This window comes from Phyllostomus discolor, chromosome 2 (genome assembly GCF_004126475.2).
Source record: "Phyllostomus discolor isolate MPI-MPIP mPhyDis1 chromosome 2, mPhyDis1.pri.v3, whole genome shotgun sequence".
NCBI lineage: Eukaryota > Metazoa > Chordata > Mammalia > Chiroptera > Phyllostomidae > Phyllostomus > Phyllostomus discolor.
The window spans coordinates 80827582-80850412 of NC_040904.2; the positions used below are offsets into that span (position 1 = coordinate 80827582).

General features: G+C 38.8%; 1 protein-coding gene and 1 pseudogene across 1 annotated transcript in view; one reads left to right on the forward strand and one right to left on the reverse strand.

Moving 5' to 3' along the window:
* The window catches only part of CMSS1 (cms1 ribosomal small subunit homolog), a 382714-nt gene that overhangs the window by 15806 nt on the left and 344077 nt on the right, over nt 1-22831 (reverse strand). Inside the window, exons 3-4 of the mRNA XM_028505249.2 lie at nt 3218-3289; nt 1324-1453 (exon numbers count right to left, since the gene is read on the reverse strand). Coding sequence (XP_028361050.1) covers nt 1324-1453; nt 3218-3289 — 202 coding nt within the window. The remainder of the gene's footprint in view (nt 1-1323; nt 1454-3217; nt 3290-22831) is intronic.
* LOC114490672 lies at nt 12141-12608 on the forward strand (annotated as a pseudogene).

The following is a 22831-nucleotide window of genomic DNA, read 5'->3' on the forward strand; positions in this document are numbered from 1 at the left end:
AACCTCTGCTCCAGAGGAACTGCTGAGTGGAGAAGACTGGTTTCTCACTGCTGGTGGAGCTGTCTGGGCTCAGCAAGTCAACAACTCTGGGTCTCGCTCACGGGGAGGTGCACCCCTTCAATTCCCTGACGGCCGTCCCTCTTGGAAAGTAAACAAATGGGCACTCACGCCTCCAATCCAACGTGCATTTAAACAAAAAAGCGTATCATGAAGGAATTATGAAAATTCATGGAATGGGCTGTTTTTCAGCTTCTCAAGCCTCTATAAAGCATAAAGTTGAAATGGAAAAAGGAAATCAAACTACCCTTGGCTTTTTCCAGAAGCAGCTTAGATATCCCTCGGAGTCTATAGAACAGCCCATCTCAGGCATGGCACCCAGACTGCATGTGTCTTGAGCTTAGGACAGCGTCTCTGCCATCTCTGCCCAAGAGAACAGGATGTTTCATAGATTTGAAATTAGTTAAAATATGTTGTTTTAAGAATTTGCAATATCTTATGCAGAATTTTGACCCTATCTTTAGATGGTTTGCTTGAAAAGCTCTGGGCTGGGACTCAAAAACTATCCTAAAAACAAAAGTATAATTAGATATCCATGATAACAGCAGCAACCAAGCTGCTTATTAAAGCTAACATTCTTGTCCATAAAAAATGAATAAATCCATGTTTCATATCTGTACTTTTAAATGCATGGTTTGACTTTATTTTTATTTAACATCTATCCTCCTTAGGAATTCTTACTCCTTGAAGATCCTGCTAAAACAATGCATGACCAACAATTAGCCTTTTGAGAAAAAAATACAATTAAAATCTTTCTATCAGATTGAACAAACATTATTTAGCATATTAACAAAGAAATCCTCCAAGAATTACAACTACGAGGCTGAGGAAAAGAGTATTAGCACAGCAAATATATAGGGTCTGGCAAAAATAATGCCCCCTTTTTATTATACAATCTTTTATTTCAAAATCATAAGCATGTAATTCTGTAACATAACAATATCACAGTCAAACACACCATATGACAAGTTGGTGAAATGTTCAAGTTAAAGCTATAGATTATTACACCCATATTATTACCCTACCAACCACACTCAAGCAGGCCTTACTGCTGCCAGACCCTGTATTGTTAATGTCTGGCTGAGGTACCTTGCATAGCATAAAGATGAGTCTGTTTTGCTCCTCCTCATCAGAAAAACTGTTAGCAATAACAATGGGTCCTTCTGAATGACTAACCTCTGAACAGTAAGAAAAAAAAGAGGACCCCCCTCCATCCTCAAACCAAACCAAACCAAACCAAACCAAACCAAAGAAGCCTGGCTGTACCTGGTAGCTTAAGTTCTTCTAATTCAATCACTGAGCGATTGCTGCTGTAATAGTCCTTCATTAGTTTCTGCAGGTCTTCAGGTGTCCCTGGTTTTGGCTCTGATTTTGCGAGAATGTCAGTAATTTTCTTCTAAGACACAAGAAGAAAGAAAATGAGGGAGGAAAGATTTTAGAATGGCATCTGGCTTAGGAGAGATCGATTCCTCTGGCATTTAAACTGCACGTAGTTCGGTGATGGCTGAGGATGAATGTGAATAAACAGATTTGAGAAAACCGAACAGATATTTCTTGGACATTACTGCTCTGAAAAATGAATGGATGATCTCAAAGACTCCTTGCAACTGTTAGTTACAAAGACTCCTAGGAGAACTGATGTTTTTATAGGAGTCTCCAAAACAGGGTATTATTTTCTGGTAAAAGTCAAGAAATCTTGTTGTTGTTGAACCCTCCCTTAGCCTGGGAGAACAGAATTTTGAGAGCTGCTTGCCTAACCTGGTCTTTAAGGCACTGACTCTCAGTTTGGATTTCTGGGGTTAAAGTAAAAGCTGCAGAGCCACCTGAGCACAAGACCCACTGAAAAGGGGAACTTTAGACCCTCAATTTTCAAGTCTTGGGAGACAGTCTTAAAGTGGTCCTTGGGAAATAAGAACAGAAAATATTGTAAACATCTATTTTGCCCTGGACTTATTTGTGCAGCACTTTCTGAATGCCTGCAATGTACTAGGAACACACAATCTTTCATCATAAACTTCCCTTCTCATTTCCTTCTAATGTTTCACCAAAGATCTAGAAAGAGCCATTCCCCATCCTCCCGGAGCCCCCAGCTTTTTTTTTTCCTCCTTCCACAATATCCTCATTTTTACACCACTGCCAAGAATGGTCAGAGTCCTGTCACATGAAGTAACTTTTAAAAATATGTCATCAGTGGGCACACATTAGCATGACCTCATCCAAGGCTAAACTATCTAGCTAGAGCTCTGACCTTGAGCCGCCAAGAACTTAACACTCCTGAAGGCCATTAATGCACAAACTATCAAAGAGAAGTTAAAGTTACTTCTTTAAGGACTTGCCAAACCTCAGCCAATTTGGCATTTCCTATCTTCCTATTTGGCCATTTGCAAGCAAAGAAAACATATGCACACACACTACAGTTTTCTAAAAGCTTGCTGTTAAGTAATTGGTTTGAGTCCATCCTCTTTCCTCTAATCTCAATCATATTTCCTCTGCTGACTTCAGCAGTAGACCCTTCTTGGCAGGGAGAGAATTGCACTCCTGTTTTCACAACTGTGGTGGAAGGTCAAAGCTAACCACACTTTCTCCACGTCTGAGCCATAAGAAAGTTTGTATAGGAGCAACGGAGTCTTCCTTCCATATGCTCACAGCCAAGTATTAAAATACAAGGGGGCCCTTTTGCTTTAAATTATGGTTCCAAGTGAGAGTCAGAAATGCCTTATACTACCTTCATCTGCTTATTATTTTCTCTGTTAATACTCTAAGATAAAAGGTTTCAAAACTTGAAATGGTTAAGAAATGGAGGTTGGTGTACTTCTTTCCTTGGACAGAGCCAGAGGGGCCAGAGGGCAGGACAGCTCTGGGCCCCTGCTAGAATTAGAAACCCATGTCTGACTGCGAACCACAGGGAAAACACAGGGTGGGTAAGAAAGATGTTTAGTGCTCCGCAAAACTGAAATAGGAATCAGAAGGACTTATTTTTAACTCCAGCAGAAACTCTTATTACAAGTGACCTTAGGAAAGTCACCAAACCTCACTGAATCTTGCAATTTTTGCCTCACTAAAGTGGTGATTACAATAACTGCCTCATCAAAGTACTCTATAAAAATAGGCAATGTAAACCACGTAGGGCCACACCATTGTAAGGAATTATTAGTATTACCTTTTTCCTCTTCCTGGTTTTGGTGGTGTCTTCATTTGTTTCCTTTGGTTGTACCAAGAAACATTCCTTAGGCTATAAAAAATACAAACGAGAAAACTTTCCTCTTAGTATGATGAGGAGTCAACTAATGGTAACAATCCCAAAATACCTACTGCCATAAACATATTCTCCAGTGTATCTTGGTAATATTCTACATACAGAGAGATGCTGGAAGATCCACTATAGGCTGTTATACAGACTGGAAGATCTCGGAACAAAGGTCTGAATGTGCAAGTGCACATGTGTGTTTGGGTGGGGGTGCAGGGTCTTACAGATTAAAGACAATAGCCAGGTTTGTAAATATAGGCAGAAATAAATGTGATTAAAATGAAGATATAGTAAGAAATTTGACTGTTTGGCATTTTCCATGAGCTATCAATGTGTGAGCCTATATTTTCAAGTCACTGGTTTATTATTTTGTTTATTATTTTTATTCTTAACTTTTCTCAATAAGCGTAGAAAATCTGAAGTAGAATATATTTACTTATATTTTTATAAAACCTGCAACAAATGTCTTATCTGTCTACAGTGACTATAAAATGAATGTTTCTATTGATGGTCTGAGAAGTCTTGGCGCCATGGCATCTTGAGTAGTCAATTCTGCCTGTTGCCTTGACCTGAGTAGTCTATATAGTTTAGTGCTATTTTTACCCTGTCTTTTTTTAAAATGTAGAAAAACAGGAAATCTGGACTAAGGCTTCAATTTATAAAATAGAATGCCTCAGATTCCATATTTATTAATCATAAGCAGGAATATAAAATGTTTCCTGTGTTGGATCTTTTATGCAACATTTTCAAACAAGTTGCCAAGTAAGATATAAAATGTAAGTGAAAACTTATTCTGAATTTTTCCTTAAATTTCCATTCCAACTAGAGAGTAGTCAGTTTAAGCTGGTAAGCTACTAACTAAAGCAATCTTGTTTCCACTGGCTCTGTTTAAAATGATTACAGATGAAGCTTTCTATTAAAGTTTGCAGACAGTCTACAGATTAAGAATGTTTATGGCCTGAAGCCAGAGAGAGATATATAATGCTACATAATTTCTTCAAGACATGGGATCAGGATCCGTGGTTTCTAGACTCTGTTTCAGTTAGCAGAGAAGTAGATTCAAAGGCTCAAGATTAAAGTAACATGGAATCTTGAAATTTTAGCTTCTTCTCAGTTAAAACGAAAAACCTGCAAAGAGCAATTGCATCATAACTAAAGAATAAAAAGATATTATGACCTCTCTTGCTTAGAAAGTTAAGCTGTCCTGTGGATGCAGCAGATACACGCCAATTAGAAACTGGGCCAAGGCCACTAATATGTCACAGACGCTGCCAGATGGTTCTAAGAGTCCAATTACACACCAGGCCAACATGCAGCTCATGTTCCTAAGGCAAAGGCCTGGATGTGATCAGCAGATCCATTACGGCATACTGCAGTATCTTGTCACTGGTATCAAGGTGTTTGGGAAGCAGACACTGGTAGAAACTTGTTCCACTTTCCTATTTAGCAATTGGAGGTGCTCTTTAAGGTACGTTCAAAGTGCTGGGTTGCATTTATGCTAGGTTTGCAAAGCCAATCAACTCAACGTGACACAAATCTGGAAATGAAATCAGCTATAAGGATACAGACTCTGGAAGAAAAATAAAAATGTAATTCTGAATCATGCATGGGAAAAACAAACATGTTTGATGAATTGTTCTAGTCAAGATACAGAATCAGGTTACACATTAGGTTCAAATTCTTTGATCATTCTAAAGAAAATGCAGTTTAATATTTGTTTTCTGGGAGCAGTTACCTTAGCTGGTTGAGGTAGGGTGCTAATGAGGAAGCCACATTTATTGAGTCAATTTCCACAGTGGCGAGATGGTTTTATGAGAAAATACAAATCTATAGTATTAAAAATGGAATTGCCTGTTGACCTGGCAATTCCACTGCTGTTATACCCTAAGAACCCTGAAACACCAATCCAAAAAACCTATGCACCCCAATGTTCATAACAGCACAATTTACAATAGCCAAGTGCTGGAAGCAACCTAAGTGCCCATCAATAAATGAGTGGATCAAAAAACTGTGGTGCATTTACACAATGGAATACTACACAGCAGAAAGAAAGAAGGAGCTCCTACCCTTTGGGACAGCATGGATGGAAACTGGAGAGCATGATGCTAAGTGAAATAAGCCAGGTAGTGAAAGACAAACACTATATGATCTCACCTATAAGTAGAACCTAAGCAACACAAGAAACAAGCAAGCAAAATATAACCAGAGACACTGAAATTAAGAACAAACTGACAGTAACTAGAGAGGATGTGGGTGGGGATAGTGGGGGAGGGGAAGGGGGAGAGTTTGTTAAGGAAAATGTATAAAGGACACATGGACAAAGCCAGAGGGAAGTCGGGTTGAGGGTGGAAGGTAAAGACGGTTGGGGTGGGGAGTAGTGGTGGGGGGAAAATGGAGACAAATGTACTTGAACAATAATTAAAAAACAATAAATTTTAAAAAGGAAAATAAAAATCAATCAATAATAATAATAATAATAATAAAAAAGAAAATTCCTTACAGGAACAAGTATAAAGGACACATGGTCAAAAACTGGGGGGGGGTGGAAATGGGAGGAAGGTGGGGAGGGCTGGGGGGTGGGCTGGGATGGGCGTAAAAGACAAAAAATTGTACTTGAACAATGATTAATATAAAAAAAATTCCTAAATTTAACTGTCTTATGAGTGCTGATATTTATACTCAGAGAGACTAGGTAAGAAGATGTAGAAGATGCAGGCCAGGCTAACTAACCATTTCTGGAAACCAATTCCAACAGTATATGTTTTTGATAGTTGATAAGTAATGTCATTATATGAAATGTAGTGATTTTTAATATGTAGCAAAATATGTAGTTTATTAAAAAAGCTTTTGTAATCTCTATTGTATTTTCCCATTACCATTTAGTCCCCTTATACCTTACTCCCCCTAGCAATGCCCACTCTGTTGTCCATGTCCATGAGTCTTTTTCCCTTTTTTCTCAGTCCATCTACCCCCTCACTTTCCCCCTCCTACCAGCTGTCACCCTGCTCTCCATGTATGAGTCTGTCCCCATTTTCCTTGTTAGTTCAGTTTGTTCATTAGATTTCACATATGAGTGAAATCATATGGTTCTTTCTCTGACTGGCTTATTTTACTTAGCATAATTTTCTCTAGGTCTATCCATACTGTCACACATGGTAAAATTTTCTTCTTCTTCTCCTTTTTTATGGCTGAGTAGTATCCCATTGTGTAAATGTCCCATAGTTGTTTTATCCACTCATCTGTTGATGGACATTTAGGCTGCTTCCATATCTTGGTGATTGTAAATGTTGTAATGAACATAGGGGTGGCTTATGTTCTTTCAAATTAGTGTTTTGGGTTAATTAGGGTATATTACCAAAAGTGGGATCACTGAGTCAAAAAGCAGATCCATTTTTGATTTTTTGAGGAATCTCCATACTCGTTTCTACAGTGGGAGGTGGGGGTGACTGGGGTAGCGGGAAAGTTGTGGCTGCACCAATCTGCATTCCCAGAAACTGCAGTTCATAGCAGTGTGGTCAGAGAAGAGGCTTGATATGATTTCAATCTTCTTAAATTTACTGAGATTTGTTTTGTGTCCTAGCACGTGGTCTATCCTAAAAAATATTTCATGTGCACTTCAAAAGTATGTATATTCTGCTGCTTTGGGGTGACATGCTCTGAAGGTATCAATGAATCCATTTGATCTAGTGTGTGGTTTAAGGCTGCTGTCTCTCATTGATTTTCTGTCAGGAAAAATCTATCCTTTGAAGTCAATGGGGTGTTAAAATCCCCAATTATGACTGTATTTCAGTCAATCTGTCCCTTTATATCCATCAAGATTTGCTTTACATATTAAATGCTCCTATGTTGGGTACATAAATATTTACTAGGGTTACACCCTCTTGGTGGATTATTCCCTTTGTATGTAGTGCCCTTCTTTGTTTTTTACTATAGAGCCTTGGTTTTAAAGTCTATTTTGTTGGATATAAGTACTGCTACCCCAGCTTTTTGTTTCTTTCCATTTGTCTGAAATATCTTTTTTCATCCTTTTACTTTTTTATCCATTCAGCTACCCTATATCTTTTGGTTGGAACATTTAAGACATTTATATTTAAGGTGATAGATTATTGATAGATATGTACGTAGTGCCATTCTATTGTTAGACTGTTTTCCTCTTTTTTTTTTCTTTCTCCTTTTCTTCTTAAAGCAAGCCCTTGATATTTGTTGCAGTATTGCAACAAGTGTTAAACATCTAGATGTTAACATACACATCTAGATGTTATCTGGGTTCCTTTCCGGCTCTGGCGGTATTGGCTGGGGAGCTCAGTTTGGCGTCTTGAATTCCACTCTTCTTAGGGGAATCTCCTGGCTGCTGAAATATTCCTCTGGAACTTCAACTGCTACTTGTGGGAGCCCAGCCAGCCCTCTTGTGCCTCCTATGCACTCCCCGCCAGTCACATTGTGGTGAGTGGTTTCTTCTGTCTGTCCTTGGTTATAAGGTTTCTCTCTTGCTAGTGTTCAGTTGGTTATTCAGGATTATTTCTCTAAAATTTAGTTGTAATTCCAGACTGGTCCTGGGAGGAGGTTAGTGTAGCTTCCACTTACTCCTTTACCATCTTGGATCTCGCCTATGTAGTTTAAATATTAGAGAAATCATACTTCCTAAAAATGTATTTTAAAAATGAAGCTTTTACATGAAGCAATTGGGGCATATACTGAATTCCTTAAATTATCAAAATTTATATTCTTGCCCTGACCAGTATGGCTCAATTGGTAGTAAAGTGAGGAGCCACTGGTTGGTTCCCTGGGTTGCAGGTTTGGTTTCCAGTCCGAGACATGTATGAGAGGCAACCAATTGATGTTTCTCTCTCACATAAATGTATCTGTCTCTGTATTTTTCCCCTTCTTTCTTTAAAAATAAATAAATAAATCTTTAGAAAAATTATATTCTTTAATAATAATTCTGAGCCCTGGTGGGGTAGCTCAGTTGGTTAGAGCATTGTACCAATACTCCAAGATTGTGGGTTCGACCCCCATTCAGGGAACATACAAGAATCATCCAAGGAATGCATAAATAAGTGGAACAATGCATTGATCTCTCTCTCTCTCTCCCTCAAACCAATAAAAAAATTCTTCTGGTTAAATATGGCAGATCAACCACAAAATAGCAATATACTGAAAATAAAGAAGAGTGGAAAGGTACAAACCTATAATATAACAACTAAAAAACAAGGAGAGAGGATAATAATAGTGGAGATATTTCAACATGTTTTTGGGAAATAGAAAGTGATTAAGATTGGATGGAAGTGATTCAACAGAAAGAGGAAGCTAGAACCTGGGTTTCTAGAGAGATGGAAGCTAATAATAAGTGAGTCTGACCTGTTGAATTTTGAAAAGGTTTAGTGGTTGGAGGAACAAGGTGCTATAGAGAGTGAAGTGTTTAAAAAAGAAGAGGTTTTTTTGAAAGTTTATGTTTAGATAGATTATACTCCTTCATACCTCCCACTGAGCTGTATTTCCTGTCTAGGCAACCAAGCAACACTCTTATTACTGCTTCTTCTCAGCTGTATCTCCTGTCTAGGCAACCAAGCAACACTCTTATTACTGCTTCTTCTCATTATGGCATCAGACTGGATGTTTGTTCTCTGGAGAGAACCAAAGGACCAAGAAGTCTGGTATAGGAGAGAGAGAACAGAGGCTGAAGCTCACTTCCTTTCCCCGTCCCTCTTTTAGAATGTTTCAAGCCAGGCTTACATATTATAGGCAAGAGACCACCAAATTCTTCTCTGGAGAAATGAAATGGCTTAAGAGAAATGCCACAAAAGAGTGACATTTGGGGGTGCCATACTAAGAATCTAAATTGTTACCCTATCACCCTATCACAAAGTCTCATAATCAACAAGACTTACTATGTACTAAAATTTTCTATCAGCTGTTTAGTGTATTTCTTTTTAATATGAATAGATAGCTAAAGTTCATCAGACAGCTAAAGGAAGTCTCCACCCTAAGAGAGAATAAACAACAAAAAAGAATCCTGAGGAAAGAGGAATGTTTCTTTGAAATAATTACAATTAATATTCTCAGACAGATAAGGGAGGAATTTGCATCCATAAAAGAAAAACCAAGATGCTATACAAAAGATACAATCAGAAAACATTTAAACATTAAAGCAAATTAAAAAGTTGGAATAAAAATGTATGAGGAAGGCTTAAAGATAGAGGAAATCTCCAAGATTTTTAAAATGGTAAGAAAATGAAAGTATCAGCCCAAGAGAGCTAACATCCTGATAAAAGGTATTTTTATCAGATAAAGGGGTCATATATAATAGTGAGGAAGGAGTGATAAAAGAAATAATATAAGAAAAAGTATATAGGAATGAAGCAAACTTCCTAGAACATGAAACTCAAAATTGAAGCCCCATTAGGTATAGAATATAATAAATACAAAAATACCCACACCAAGGAGCATCATTGTGAAATCTGAAAACATTATGGACAAATAAGAGATTCTAAAAATTTCCAAAGCGCAAAATAATAGCACACAAAACAAAAAAGGCTCAGAAAAAAAACAGTGGTTCCAGATCTTGTAATAGCATTACTGGATGCTAGAACTCATTGAAACAATGCCTTCAAAATTATGAGGAAAATTTATTTTCACATTACACTTTTATACCCAGCCAAACTATCAATCAATGGTAAATTAAGGTCTCAAAAATTTTACTTTCCATTCAGAGATACTAAAATTTGTAGCCCAGCAAAATAAAGGCTTAAACCAATACAAAGAAAGATATGGGATTCATCAGATAGGGAGACTAACCCAGAAGAGTGTTGAAGGGGCAGTAAAGAAAAGTCTCAATTGCTCAGCAGGCCTGGAGAATAACCAATTCAGAGTGGAATATAAGCATGGAGGTCTGCATAAAAGAACAATAATCTATTTGAGCATATGGAAAATATTATGCATGGGCATGTAGAAGAGATGTTGAAATATATGGGAACAATTAAAAATAGGGACACAGCAAGCTAGACTAATGAAGAAATGCAGTAATTATTAATGTCATTAAAATAAAGAGTTATATAAGAAAGGAGGAATGATTATAGCCTCTCTTTTTTTTCAGGATTGGACTGTATTTCCATGGTCATAATATGAAATAATGACAACTATTTTAACCAAAGTGTGATATTGTGTTGGCAGGACATGTAGCAGTTGGAGAGGGATTACAGGGTAGATGGGAGAGCTATGTCCTCATACGCTACTTTGAGAAGTTAAATATCATGTCAGAAATTGATAAATCAAGGAAGAGCAGTAAAAAAGTATAAGGTAGCAAATAAAAAAAACAACTAAAAGTTGAGGGTGACTGCCTCTGAGAAAAGACCTAAGGTAACAGCAGGGAAAGGGATTGCTGTTTTTTTTTTTATTAAAAACTTTATTAGTGTTTGAGTATTGCTTTGGTAAAAAAAATTTAAATTGCCATTTTATAACAAAAACAAGAATGTTCATTGTAAAAAGAAAAACAATTTAGAAGTAGCTTTTTCATTTCTTTTGGGTTTGGTCAAAAGTTATTCAAAACACACCCATTAAAATCTTTAAAATTAAAAGACTGATAACTCTAAATGCTGATAAGGATATAAAGCAACCAAAAATCTCACATTCTGGTCGTGGAAATGAAAGAATGGCACAATCATTTTGGGGAAAAAGCCTAGCAGTTTTTATAAACCTAAACATAATTCAGCAATTTCATTTCTAGGTATCTACTCAAGAGAAATAGCTGGTGTTGCTGAGTTGGTTGAAGTGTCTGCCCATAGACCGAAGGGTTGCAGGTTTGATTCCGAGTCAGGGCACATACCCAGGTTGCAGGTTCAACCCCTGGTTGGAGCACATACGAGAAGGCAACAATCAATGTTTCTCTCTCACATTGATGTTTCTCTGTCCCTTCCACTCTCTTCAAAAGCAATGAAAAAATGTCTGTAGGTGAGGATAAAAAATATATATATGTTTACTATATATAAAATATATTCGTTATATGTAAATATATATATATAAATATTCACTAAAAGACATATACGAATATTCATGGAAAATTTATTCATAAGAACCCCAAACAGGAAATATCCCCAGGAATCCATCATAGAAAAGTATATAAACAAACCGTAGTATATTTATATAATTGAATATTACTCAGTGTTTTGGCCTGAATTGTGTCACCCCCAATTCATATGTTAAAGTCCTAACTCTCCTATACAACTGTATTTGTAGATAGAGCCTTTAAAGAGGTAACTAAGGTTAAATGAGATTATGAGAATGTGGTCCTAATCCAATAGGACTTGTCTTTTTATGAGGAGGATGAGAAACCAGGGATGCACACACAGGAAAGACCATGTGAAGACACAGTAAGGAGGCCATCTACGAGCCAAGGAGAGAGCCCTCACGAGAACTCAAATCTGCCCACACCTTGATCTGTGACTTCTAGCCTCTAGATCTGTGAGAGATATAGACATATAAAAAGATCCTGAATATCACTCATCTTCAGAGAAATGCAAATTAAAGCCACAATGAGATATCACCTTACACCTGTCAGAATGGCCATCATCAATAAACCAACAAACAACAATTGCTGGTGAGATTGTGGAGAGAAGAGAACCTTCATGCACTGTTGGTGAGAATGCAGACTGGTGCAGCCACAATGGAAAATGGTATGGAGTTACCTCAAAAAATTAAAAATGGAGCTGCCTTGTAACACAGCAATTCCACTTTTAGGAATATATCAGAAGAAACTTGAAACAGGGAAATCACCAGGGTGGATTTGGAACCAAGAGAGTGGCTTAATAACCAACTCAGTTGCTTTTTTCAGTGGTTAGAAATGATTGAATAATCAGAAAAAAATAGTTCCTGTGAAGAGGGACACACAGGTCAAAGTTCTCCTGAGAAAAATTGTCAAACTGGACAAAAGCAACTGCAACAGATAGAGTGGCAGTTATAATGCTTGACCTTTCAAACCCTGGACCCCAGGGAGCAGACTTTAGTCCTGAAGCATGACAGGATAATAAGAAAGCACGAATGTCAACGGTGAATGAGTATTTTTCTGTAAAATACAAAGTTAAGAAGAATGACGAAAGCCGCAGGCTGATCTGTAACAATGTGGGCCTGTGCCACTGCCTGGGGAAGAACTGCCGGGGCTGCTTCTAGCCCTGCCCCAAGTGCAACTCCAATAGGTGTGGGCCTGAGTGCCGCTGCAGCCGGAAGTGGGCGTATGATGCCACTGTCATCCATCCAATCTGAAGAGATCATCAGCACGTGGCAATTTATGTCTCCCACTAGGAGCTGTTAATTGTAATTGATAGGTTTCTTCTTTATATTTATGTCAACCCCTTTCTTCTGGTGAATTCTAGGGTTTGGGGGGAAATGCTGATAAAACATACTTAAGAGGCATGTTCTCCAAAGCTGCAGAACAATGTAGAATGGGTAGTCATTCTATAACCTTCTTCCTGTGTCTTCTCAAATTCCTTCACTTGTAACTGAAGAGTGTGACAGTGAATGGATCTCATTTTCTCTCACCAATACTCCAATCTCTACTCTGCCCTCAAATTAAAAATCTTTCTCCTCTTTGCTGGTATTTGAAAAATGTAATTTAACATTTTCCAAATTTTGCAGCTGAGAGTTTTTTAAATACAGAATTATAAATTTATAATACCTAGTTATACTGAAAATACTCCACCTCACTAGTTCAAAATCAGAATTGCTATTTGGACTTAAAAAAAAAACACCCTAAACTTGTGAGTTCGCATTGTATATTCATAGTCTCATTTTATTGTTATTTTAATAACATTAAAATTAAATTTGGTAAAAAAAAAGAAGAAACCTGAAACACTGATTCTAAAGAGTATATGTGTCCCCAAGTTCATGGCAGCATTATTACAACAGTTAAGATTTGGAAGTAGCTGAAGTGCCCATCAGTATAGATGAGTAGATAAAATAGCTATGGTACATTTACACATTGGAATACTGCTTGGCCATAAAAAAGAAGGAACTCTTACCCTTTGCAACAACATGGATGGACCTAGAGATTACTATGCTAAGTGAAATAAGCCAGTCAGAGAAAGACAAATATCATATAATTTCACTTACATGTAGAGTCTAATGAATAAAACCAACTAACAAAATAGAAACAGACTCATACAGAGAATAGACTGGCAGCTGTCAGAGGGGAGTTGGGGCTGGGTGAGAAAGGTGAAGGTATTAAGCTAAAATAAAAAACCCTCATAAACACAGACAATAGCATGATGATTACCTGATGAAAAGGAAGGTGGGGGGAGGTAGAAGAGGGTAAAGGGGAGATAAATGGTGATGAAAGGAGACTTGACTTTGGGTGGTGAACACACAATACAATATACAGGTGATGTATTATAGAATTGTACATTTGAAACCTATCATTTTATTAACCAATGTCACCCAATAAATTCAATAAATTTTTTTACAAAGCCACCCAGTTAAAAAAAGAGCCACTATACATCAACATTGTGCTGAATAAAAGAAACCTTGAACAAAGACCATATCCTATATACTTTTACTTTCATGAGATTCTAGAACAGGAGAAACTGACTGGGGGGGCGGGGGCGTCAGAACAGTGGCTGCCTCTGGGATAAGAAGTTAGGAATGGTGACTGCCTGGGAGGTTGCCTGAAAGGGTTCTGGGGTGATGGCAATGTTCATGACCCTGTAGGAGTCTGTGTTAAGGAACTGCAAAAATTTGACAAAACTCATTGAATGGTAAATTTGATGTTTGTGCATTTTATTGTATGTTAAGTTTACTTCAAAAGGACAAAAAAATCTTTAAATATTAAAATTTGTTAATGATGTGCATGGTGAAGTGTCTGGGAGGAGTGTACTGATTTTGCAAATTTCTGAATTTTGAGGACACTGAGGGTGAGGACTTAGAGAAAATGAAGAAAATATTACTGAAAATGGAGGAAGACAGAATCTTTGTTTGTAGTGGTAGAAATTTTAGCAATACTAGTGTCTGCACTTGCATGAAACGTAGTAAATATCAAATGCTATGGGTTATCTAGTGAAGAAGATCCAAATATCGTTGAAGGTGTCACCTGACTTCTTCCTGTGGCTTAGAGTATAAATGCAAAAGGAGAGAGTTCAGCTGGGAGAAAGGTTATCAAAGAAGTCATGAGTATGGCTGCAAATCCATTTGTTAAGACCTCAGGAAGACCTCAGAGTACTATTAAGCCACATTAGGGCTCTGTAAAGGAATTAAAGGTTTGCCTTACAGATTTTCTCAAACATATCTCTAGCAAGCTTAAGGGGTTTTGTTCCTCAATTCCCTTGACAGGTAGAGAAGAGCTTATCTGGAAAAGACTTGTGGTTGTGGCAGTGGCAATGTTGTGAAGCACCCCTGTGGAGAGGGCTCACATGGTGAGGGACTGAGGCCTGCCTACAGTGAGGCTGAGTTCCCCAATCCCTGGCACCTGGTGACTGGCACCTGATGAGAGATGTAGAGCCAGAAGAACCAGGCTAAGTCATGTCTGCCAGATATGAGCAAGTATGAGGTAAAGAATTTTTTATGTTTTAAGCTACTAACTTCTGTATCGATTTATTTTATAATAAATTGCTATAAAGAGGGACAGAATTGCTATAAAGAGGGACAGCATGGAAACAATGAAGGTAAATAAGAGAGTGGATAAGACATAGTCTTTTCACTTAAAATCATCAAGAGTAATCTTAAAGAGTGGGGGTGGTTTAAATTGATCAATGTTGAAATAGGAAATAGTAAGAAAATACAACAGTAGAGAAAGGTGAATAAAGAGAAAAAGGGTTAAGTACCCTTGCTGAAGATTCTTTTATAAACCAAGGAGATAAACAAAAGGCTAGTTTAAGAAAAAAGAAGTACAGTGTGGTCTTTGAGGGGGAAAGGATGGGTTATGGAATCATGAAAGGACACTGACATCAGGGAGGCATCAATGAAAAGTCACAAAATCCCTCCTAAGAGATTATATTCTGTCAGGGAACCATAATTACAAAGTCACTAGGGCTGGCTCTGAAATGACTGATGTTGAGGAAGGAAGAGGGTGATGCAATCTCTAGGAGTAGGAGAATTCATCATTTATTTTGGAAGCAATATCTGGAAAAACAAGAACTGCTGGCAAATCTTTATACTTACATTATTAAGTAGGCCAAGGATGATTATTTAGATGTGAAATGGTTGCTAGAGATGATGTAGTTGCATGGGTAAAAAACTTTTATAAAGTTATAAATCTGGGGCTTGAAATGTTGGACAGATGAGAGGTATGAGCTCAGTAATGAAAATGTGAGGCCAGCTACGGCACAGGAGGGAATACTATCTAACCTGACAGGTACTCACCTGGTGAAATCAAAGCCTAAGTGTATATTACAGCTGGCAGCATAACTCCACGCAGTTCCTATGCAAGCATAAAACTCCCTCAAAATATAAAGAATGGTAAGCAACTAAGCTAATTTAAAAAAAGTTAAAAATTTAGCCCTGGCTGGCATAGCTCAGTGGATTGAGTGCGGGCTGCAAACCAAAGTGTCACAGGTTCGATTCCCAGTCAGGGTACATGCCTGGGTTGCAGGCCATGACCCCCAGCAACTGCACATTGATGTTTCTCTCTTTCTCTCTCTTTCTCCCTCCCTTCCCTCTCTAAAAATAAATAAAAAATAAAATCTTAAAAAATTTAAATAGAGCATAAAATACTTTTCTTTTGATTCTGGAAAAAAATTAATTACTATTAAAAAACATATCCAGTCACATCTACCAAATGAGTCAACTGCCTAGCACTGTGCTAGGTACTGTAGTGAACACAATTGCCCTGGCCCCCAAGGTGCTTATTAACTAGTTTGACACTCAAGCTATATGTGCATAAACATTTAAAGGAAGATTCAAGAAAGGACGATCTGTCTGGCATAAAAGTCATCTGTGGGGGTGGTAAGATGAAGCCTGGAGGGAGAAGGTAGGGAGCCATAGAGGAGCCAATGGGCAGTCAGGTAGAGGAAGAGACACCCCAGCTCTGAATGTTCAGGTGGGGAAACCTTTCCAGGAGGTGGACTGGAGGCACACTGGATCTCCAGGGTCTGAAAGACCTCTGCAGGCAGCAGTGTCAGAGAGCTGATGACTGGGACACAAATCATTGAGAGGGAAAGAATGGTGAGAAAACTGGAATACTGCTACATCCACTCATTCCTTCATTTCACAAATAATAAGCATCAATTCAGGGCAAGATTCTGTGCCAGGTGTTGTGGAGATGCAGATAACTCCTTCCCCAAGATGCAGAGCCATGTTGGGGGCTAAATGGTTAACACTCACGAGACAGAAGGACACAGAAGACTCCCTTGTAAATTCTCTGGCAAGGGGAATGAGAAGAGACTTGAAGGAAGGAGTTAGGGCATTTTGTCTACCTATGGCTTGAATTCTTTAAAGCAAATTGATAGCAAAAAAAAAAAAAAAATAGAGCAAGAGGAAGATAGATAAAATGGGCCATAAAATAAGCCTTTGTAATTTTTTTGTTCTTAGCAGAAAATAGCAGTGGCATGTGATCAATGAAGTACATGAGGACCTGGTGAATCCAGTGTTTCCAAGTTGAAAGAGAAAGGTGAAAAGGGAGGTGGAAGTAGAAGCATCTTCAGCACCTGGCACATAGCCACCCAAGTGGGCCATGACCCCAAGAACTCAGCTCTCTGTTGCAGGTAATTTGTCAAATGAGGTACCTTGTACTTCATAGGGTAGCTGTGAGGATTATGTGAGTTACAGTGCTTTGCATGTTGCTTGCATTAAATGTCTAATAAGTGGTCTTTATTATTGAAAACTGGGCCGCAGAAAGATAGGTGAATGCTCAAGAAATGAAGAACATATTTAACTTTTTCCTCCTCTATTTTGTCCTCTGTTTCCTATGGTTCCCAGCCATTTATCTTAATGTGACAGTTGTGGGCAAAGAAGAGGCTAAGAAGAAGCAGCTAAACACAGCAAATTTAGCAACATAGATGGCTCCACCAGTGAAAAGATGGGAAAGATGTAGCCATGGGCAAATTTATCAATGCAAACTTCTTTTAGCAATGAGTCCAGAAAATGTGAGCAGCAGGCAAGAAGAATATCAAAGGAGAAAGTAAAGAAAAAGAAAGCCAAATGAGGTATGAAGACTATTTGGAAACAAGTTCTCCAGCAAGGTCATGACTATTGCATAGTCAGTGTGATGTAGGGAAAAATCAAACCCCACCTTTCTGAAAGCTAAGGATGTTAACCTGCAGGTCTTTGAAAGAATGGTTAAAAGTAACACTGATGTAAGGCCTTTGGGCAAAAACTTTAATGGCCAGAGAGAAAACCAAGATGACTATAAATAAAATATCTTTCTGCCTTCCTCCTTCCATGAAGAAAGAAATAATGACTCAAATAAGAGAGACTTGAAGTATGTATTTCACTATAATTATGAACACTTCAGTGTTTACTCTTTTTGCCAACAATTATTGAAAGTGCTTTATGAGTATTAATCATTTAGTACCCACTACAACTTTATGAGGAAAATACAATTATTATCATCATTTTGCCAGTAAGGAGACTGAGGCACAGAGAGTTTAATTTCTTTAAGGCTTCACATCTTGTAGGTAGGTAACCACTATGCCATCTGCTTCACAAAGTGGTCACACACTTTGGGTAGAGTCACCCCCTAGTGGAAAGAGTTTAGGGTTACCTACAATAAGACCACAAATCATTATTACAAAGGTGGTAACTTTGGATTGACAATAGATAGTCCCGTAAAAATCAAAGATGGGGAGTTTCTGATCAATGGCAGTGCAAGTGAATGTGGTACCGGCTTCATTCCACAACCACATCAAAGTTATCACCAAACTACAGAACAACCATCATTTAGAACTGCTCAAAATGTAGCTGAACGGAAGTCCAATAGGACTAAAGACACAAAGAAGAAGACACTGAGACTGATAGGAGGGGCAGGGATGCCAACCGGCTGGTCCCACATTCATGTGAGGCAGGTAAAAATTGGGAGGGATGTCTTTGCTGCAGAAGTCTGCTGGGAAACTAGCGGCCTCAACCCCACACCTGAACCCCCAACCCAGGATTCTAGGGCTTGAAAGAGAAGACCCCATAACTTCTGGCTATGAAAACCAGCAGGGATTGTAGCTGAGTAAGAGAAGGTTTTTGGAGCCCCAGGCAGTTTTTCTTACAGGGCCTCAGCATGGACTTACTCAGATTCACTTGCTCTGAGCTCCAGTGCAAGGGCTGTGGCATGAAAGGTGTCAGGACAAATGGCAAGGAGCTGAATTGTTTGACTTTAGGCTGAAGGGGCAGCTTTCTCTCAGACAGAAGTGCAGGCAGAGGCCTTTGTTCCTTTGCTGAGCCCTCCCTACACAGGGCCTGCCTGTGGGTGCCATATACGTCTCCATCAACCTACCTAACACTGTTGACCTTTCCTGGTGATTCCCTGAGATCCTGCCCCACCCAATGTTCGAGCCCATCCAAATCGTTTCTAATGGCTTTTCCATGTTTTGGTTCATGTTGCTGACTTTTCTAAAACTTCTCAAATAAGCAGCATCTAGCCTCTGTGTACCCTGTACCTTTTGTTAAATGGCTCCAGGCCTAGCACCAGCAGCAGCCAAACCTGGTTCACAGCTTGGCTTCTCCTAGGCACCCCCAAGTCCAACACACATTGCAGTTGCCTAAGGATTGCTTTGTAGCTCATGCCAGGTGGCCCCTGGCAAGGTATAGGCAGCAGCTGACCTTGGTCTGAAATTCCCAGGAGGCTCCAGAGCCAGTGCACCAAGTGGGCATCTTCAGACCATGCCAAAGCACCATGCCACCACCTCCAGAAGTGACACCCAAGGAGTGAACTTGGCAGGGAACCTGAGCCCTGATAAAGTGAGTTCTCTGTGGGGTCAGTTCCTGCACAGCAGATCCTCCACTGTGGTCTCACCTAGTCCTTGCAGCCCATCAGGCTGGGGGTAAACTCCTCCCATTGATGTGCCAACAGAAATCCAGGCTCAACTACAACAGGGTGCACATAGCCCACATTGGGGGACACATTTGGAATGCCCATCTCAGGTGACTGGGGAGGCTGTACCTCTGGGCTCTACAAGACACCTAGTACATAAGGCCATTCAACCAGGACTTGGAGATGTAGTAACTCTACCTAATATGTAGAAATGAACACAGTGAGGCAGCCAAAATGAGGAGACAAAGAAACATGTCCCAAATGAAAGAACAGAACAAAACTGAAAAAGAACTAACAAAATGTAGACAAGCAATCTAACAGATATAGAGTTCAAAACACTGGTTATAAGAATGCTCAATGATCTTAGGGAAGGAGTACATGAACATAGTGAGAACTTCAACAAAGAGATAGGAAACATAAAAGTGGAGACAGAAAACATAAAGAAAGAACCAGTCAGAAACGAAGAGCATACTAACTGAAATAAAGAATACAGTACAGAGACTCGGTAGTAGAGTAGATTATGCAAAGGATCAAATCAATGATTTGGAAAATAAGGAAGTAGAAAACACCCTTTCAGAACAGCAAAAGAAAAACAAATTTAAAAAATGGGGATAGTGTAAGGATCCTATGGGACAACTTCAAGTGTTACCAACATTTGCATCATGGGGGTGCCACAAGGAGAAGAGAGAGTGCAAGAAATAGAATAAATTCAAAATGGATCAAAAACTTAAATGTTAGAACTGAAACCATAAAAATCCCAGAAGAAACTATAGGCAGAAAATCTGGGACAATGCTCATAGAAATTTTTTATGGGATATATCTCCCCAGGCAAGGAAAACAAAAGAAAAAATAAACAAATGGGGTTACATCAAACTAAAAAGTTTTTGCAAAGCAAAGGAAAACATCAACAAAATAAAATGACAACCCACAGAATGGGAGAACATATTCGCCAATACATCTGATAAGGAGTTAATATCCAAAATTTATAAAGTACTTACAAAACTTGATACCAAAAAAATAAAAAATCCAATTAAAACATGGGCAAAGTACCTGAGCAAACAAATAAACAAGTATTGGAGAGGATGTGGAGAAAAGGGAACCCTAGTGCACTGTTGGTGGGAATGAAGACTGGTGCAGCCATGGTGGAAAACAGTCTGGAATTTCCTCAAAAAGCTAAAAATGGAACTGTCTTTTGACCCAGCAATTCCACTGCTGGGATTATACCCTAAGAATCCTGAAACACCAATTCAAAAAAACCTAGGCACCCCAATGTTCATAGCAGCACAATTTACAACAACCAAGTGCTGGAAGCAACCTAAGTGCCCACCAGTAAATGAGTGGATCAAAAAACTGTGGTGCATTTACACAATGGAATACTATGCAGCAGAAAGAAAGAAGGAGCTCCTACCCTTCATGAAAGCATGGATGGAAATGGAGAGCACTATGCTAAGTGAAAGAAGCCAGGAGGTGAAAGACAAATACCATATGATCTCACCTATAAGTGGAACCTAATCAACAAAACAACCAACCAAGCAAAATATAACCAGAGACATTGAAATTAAGAGCAAATTGACATTAACCAGAGGGGAGGTAGGAGGGGATAATGGGGGGAAAAGGGGGAAGGGTTTCTAGGAACACCTATAAAGGACACATGGACAAAGACAAAGGTGGGGAGGGTCAAGGGTGGGAAGTGGGGATGGCTGGGGTAGTGGGGAGAGTTGGGGAAAAAATGGAGATACCTGTACTTGAACAACAATAAAGAAAAGTTAAAAAAAAAAAACCCAACAACTATGGGACATTTACACAATGGTAATGGAAAAAATAATGAAGATTATATATTTTAAAAATTACTTGAAAAAAATATAATGGAAAACTTCCCTAACCTGGTGAAGGAAATAGACCTAAAAGTCCAGAAAGTAGAGTCCCAGACAAGATGAACCTAAAGAGGGCCCATATTAAGACACATCATAATTAAAATGCCAAAGGTAAAAACAAAGAGTGAATATTTTAAGCAGCAATAGAAAAGCACTTACAAGGCTGTAGCTGATTTCTTTTTTTTTCATTTTTTAAATAATTTATTTTTATTTTTTTTAAGCATATTTTATTGATTATGGTATTACAGTTGTCCCATTTTCCCCCTTCATTCCCCTCCACACTGCACACCCCCTCCCACCCACATTCCCCCTCTATAGTTCATGTCCATGGGTCATAAGCTTTTTAGCTCCTACATTTCCCATACTCTTCTTGCCTTCCTGCTGTCTATTTTCTCCCTACCATTTATGCTACTTATTTTCTGTACCTTTTCCCCCTCTCTTCTTCTCCCACTCCCCTGTTGCTAACTCTCCATGTGATCTCCATTTCTGTGGTTCTGTTCTTGTTCTAGTTATTTGCTTAGTTTGTTTTTGTTTTAGGTGTGGTTGTTAATAATTGTGAGTTTGCTGTCATTTTACTATACGTGTTTTTTATCTTCTTTTTCTTAGATAAGTCTCTTTAATATTTCATATAATAAGAGCTTGGTGATGAGGAACTCCTTTAACTTGACCTTATTTGAGAAGCACTTTATCTGTCCTTCCATTCTAATGAAAGCTTTGCTGGATAAAGCAATCTTGGATGTAAGTCCTTGCCTTTCATGACTTGGAACACTTCTTCCCAGCCCCTTCTTGTCTGCAAGATCTCTTTTGAGAAATCAGCTGACAGTCTGATGGGAACTCCTTTGAGGTTATTGTCTCCTTATCTCTTGCTGCTTCTAGAATTCTTTCCTTCATTTTAATCTTGGCTAATGTACTTATGATGTGCCTTGGTGTGTTCTTCCTTGGGTCCAACTTCTTTGGGACTCTCTGAGCTTCCTGGACTTCCTGGAAGTCCATTTCCTTTGCCAGGTTGGGGAAGTTCTCCTTTATTATTTGTTCAAATAAGTTTTCCACTTGATGCTCTTCCTCTTCTCCTTCTGGTATCCCTATAATTCGGATATTGGAACATTTAACGATGTCCTGGAGGTTCCTAAGCCTCTCCTCATTTTTCTGAATTTTTATTTCTTCATTCCTTTCTATTTGGTTGTTTCTTTCTTTCCTTTGGTCCACTCCATTGATTTGAGTCCCAGTTTTATTCCCATCACTATTGGTTCTCTGTGCATTTTTCTTCATTTCACTTAGTGTAGCCTTCATTTTTTCATCTAATTTGTGACCAGATTCAACCAATTCTGTGAGCATCCTGATCACCAGTGCTTTGAACTGTGCATCTGATAGGTTGGCTATCTCTTGGTCGCTTAGTTGTATTTGCTCTGGAGCTTGGATCTGTTCTTCCGTTTGGGCCCTTTTTTTTTTTTTTGTCTTGATGCATCTGTTACATATGAGGGGCGGAGCCTTAGGTGTTTACCAGGGCGGGTCAACCCAGTCACTGGGTTGTGATGTTGTATGTGGGGGTGGGGTCTGAGAGGGAACAATGGTGGTTGCTGTGCTCTCAGTTGGATTTCAGTCCCTTCAGCTGCTTCCCCCAAGCAAATTGGGCTCTTCTGGTGCTGATTCCTGGGTGGGTGGGCTTGTGTATGTTCTAGGACCCTGTGGGTCTCTCCAGTGAACTCTCCTGTGAGG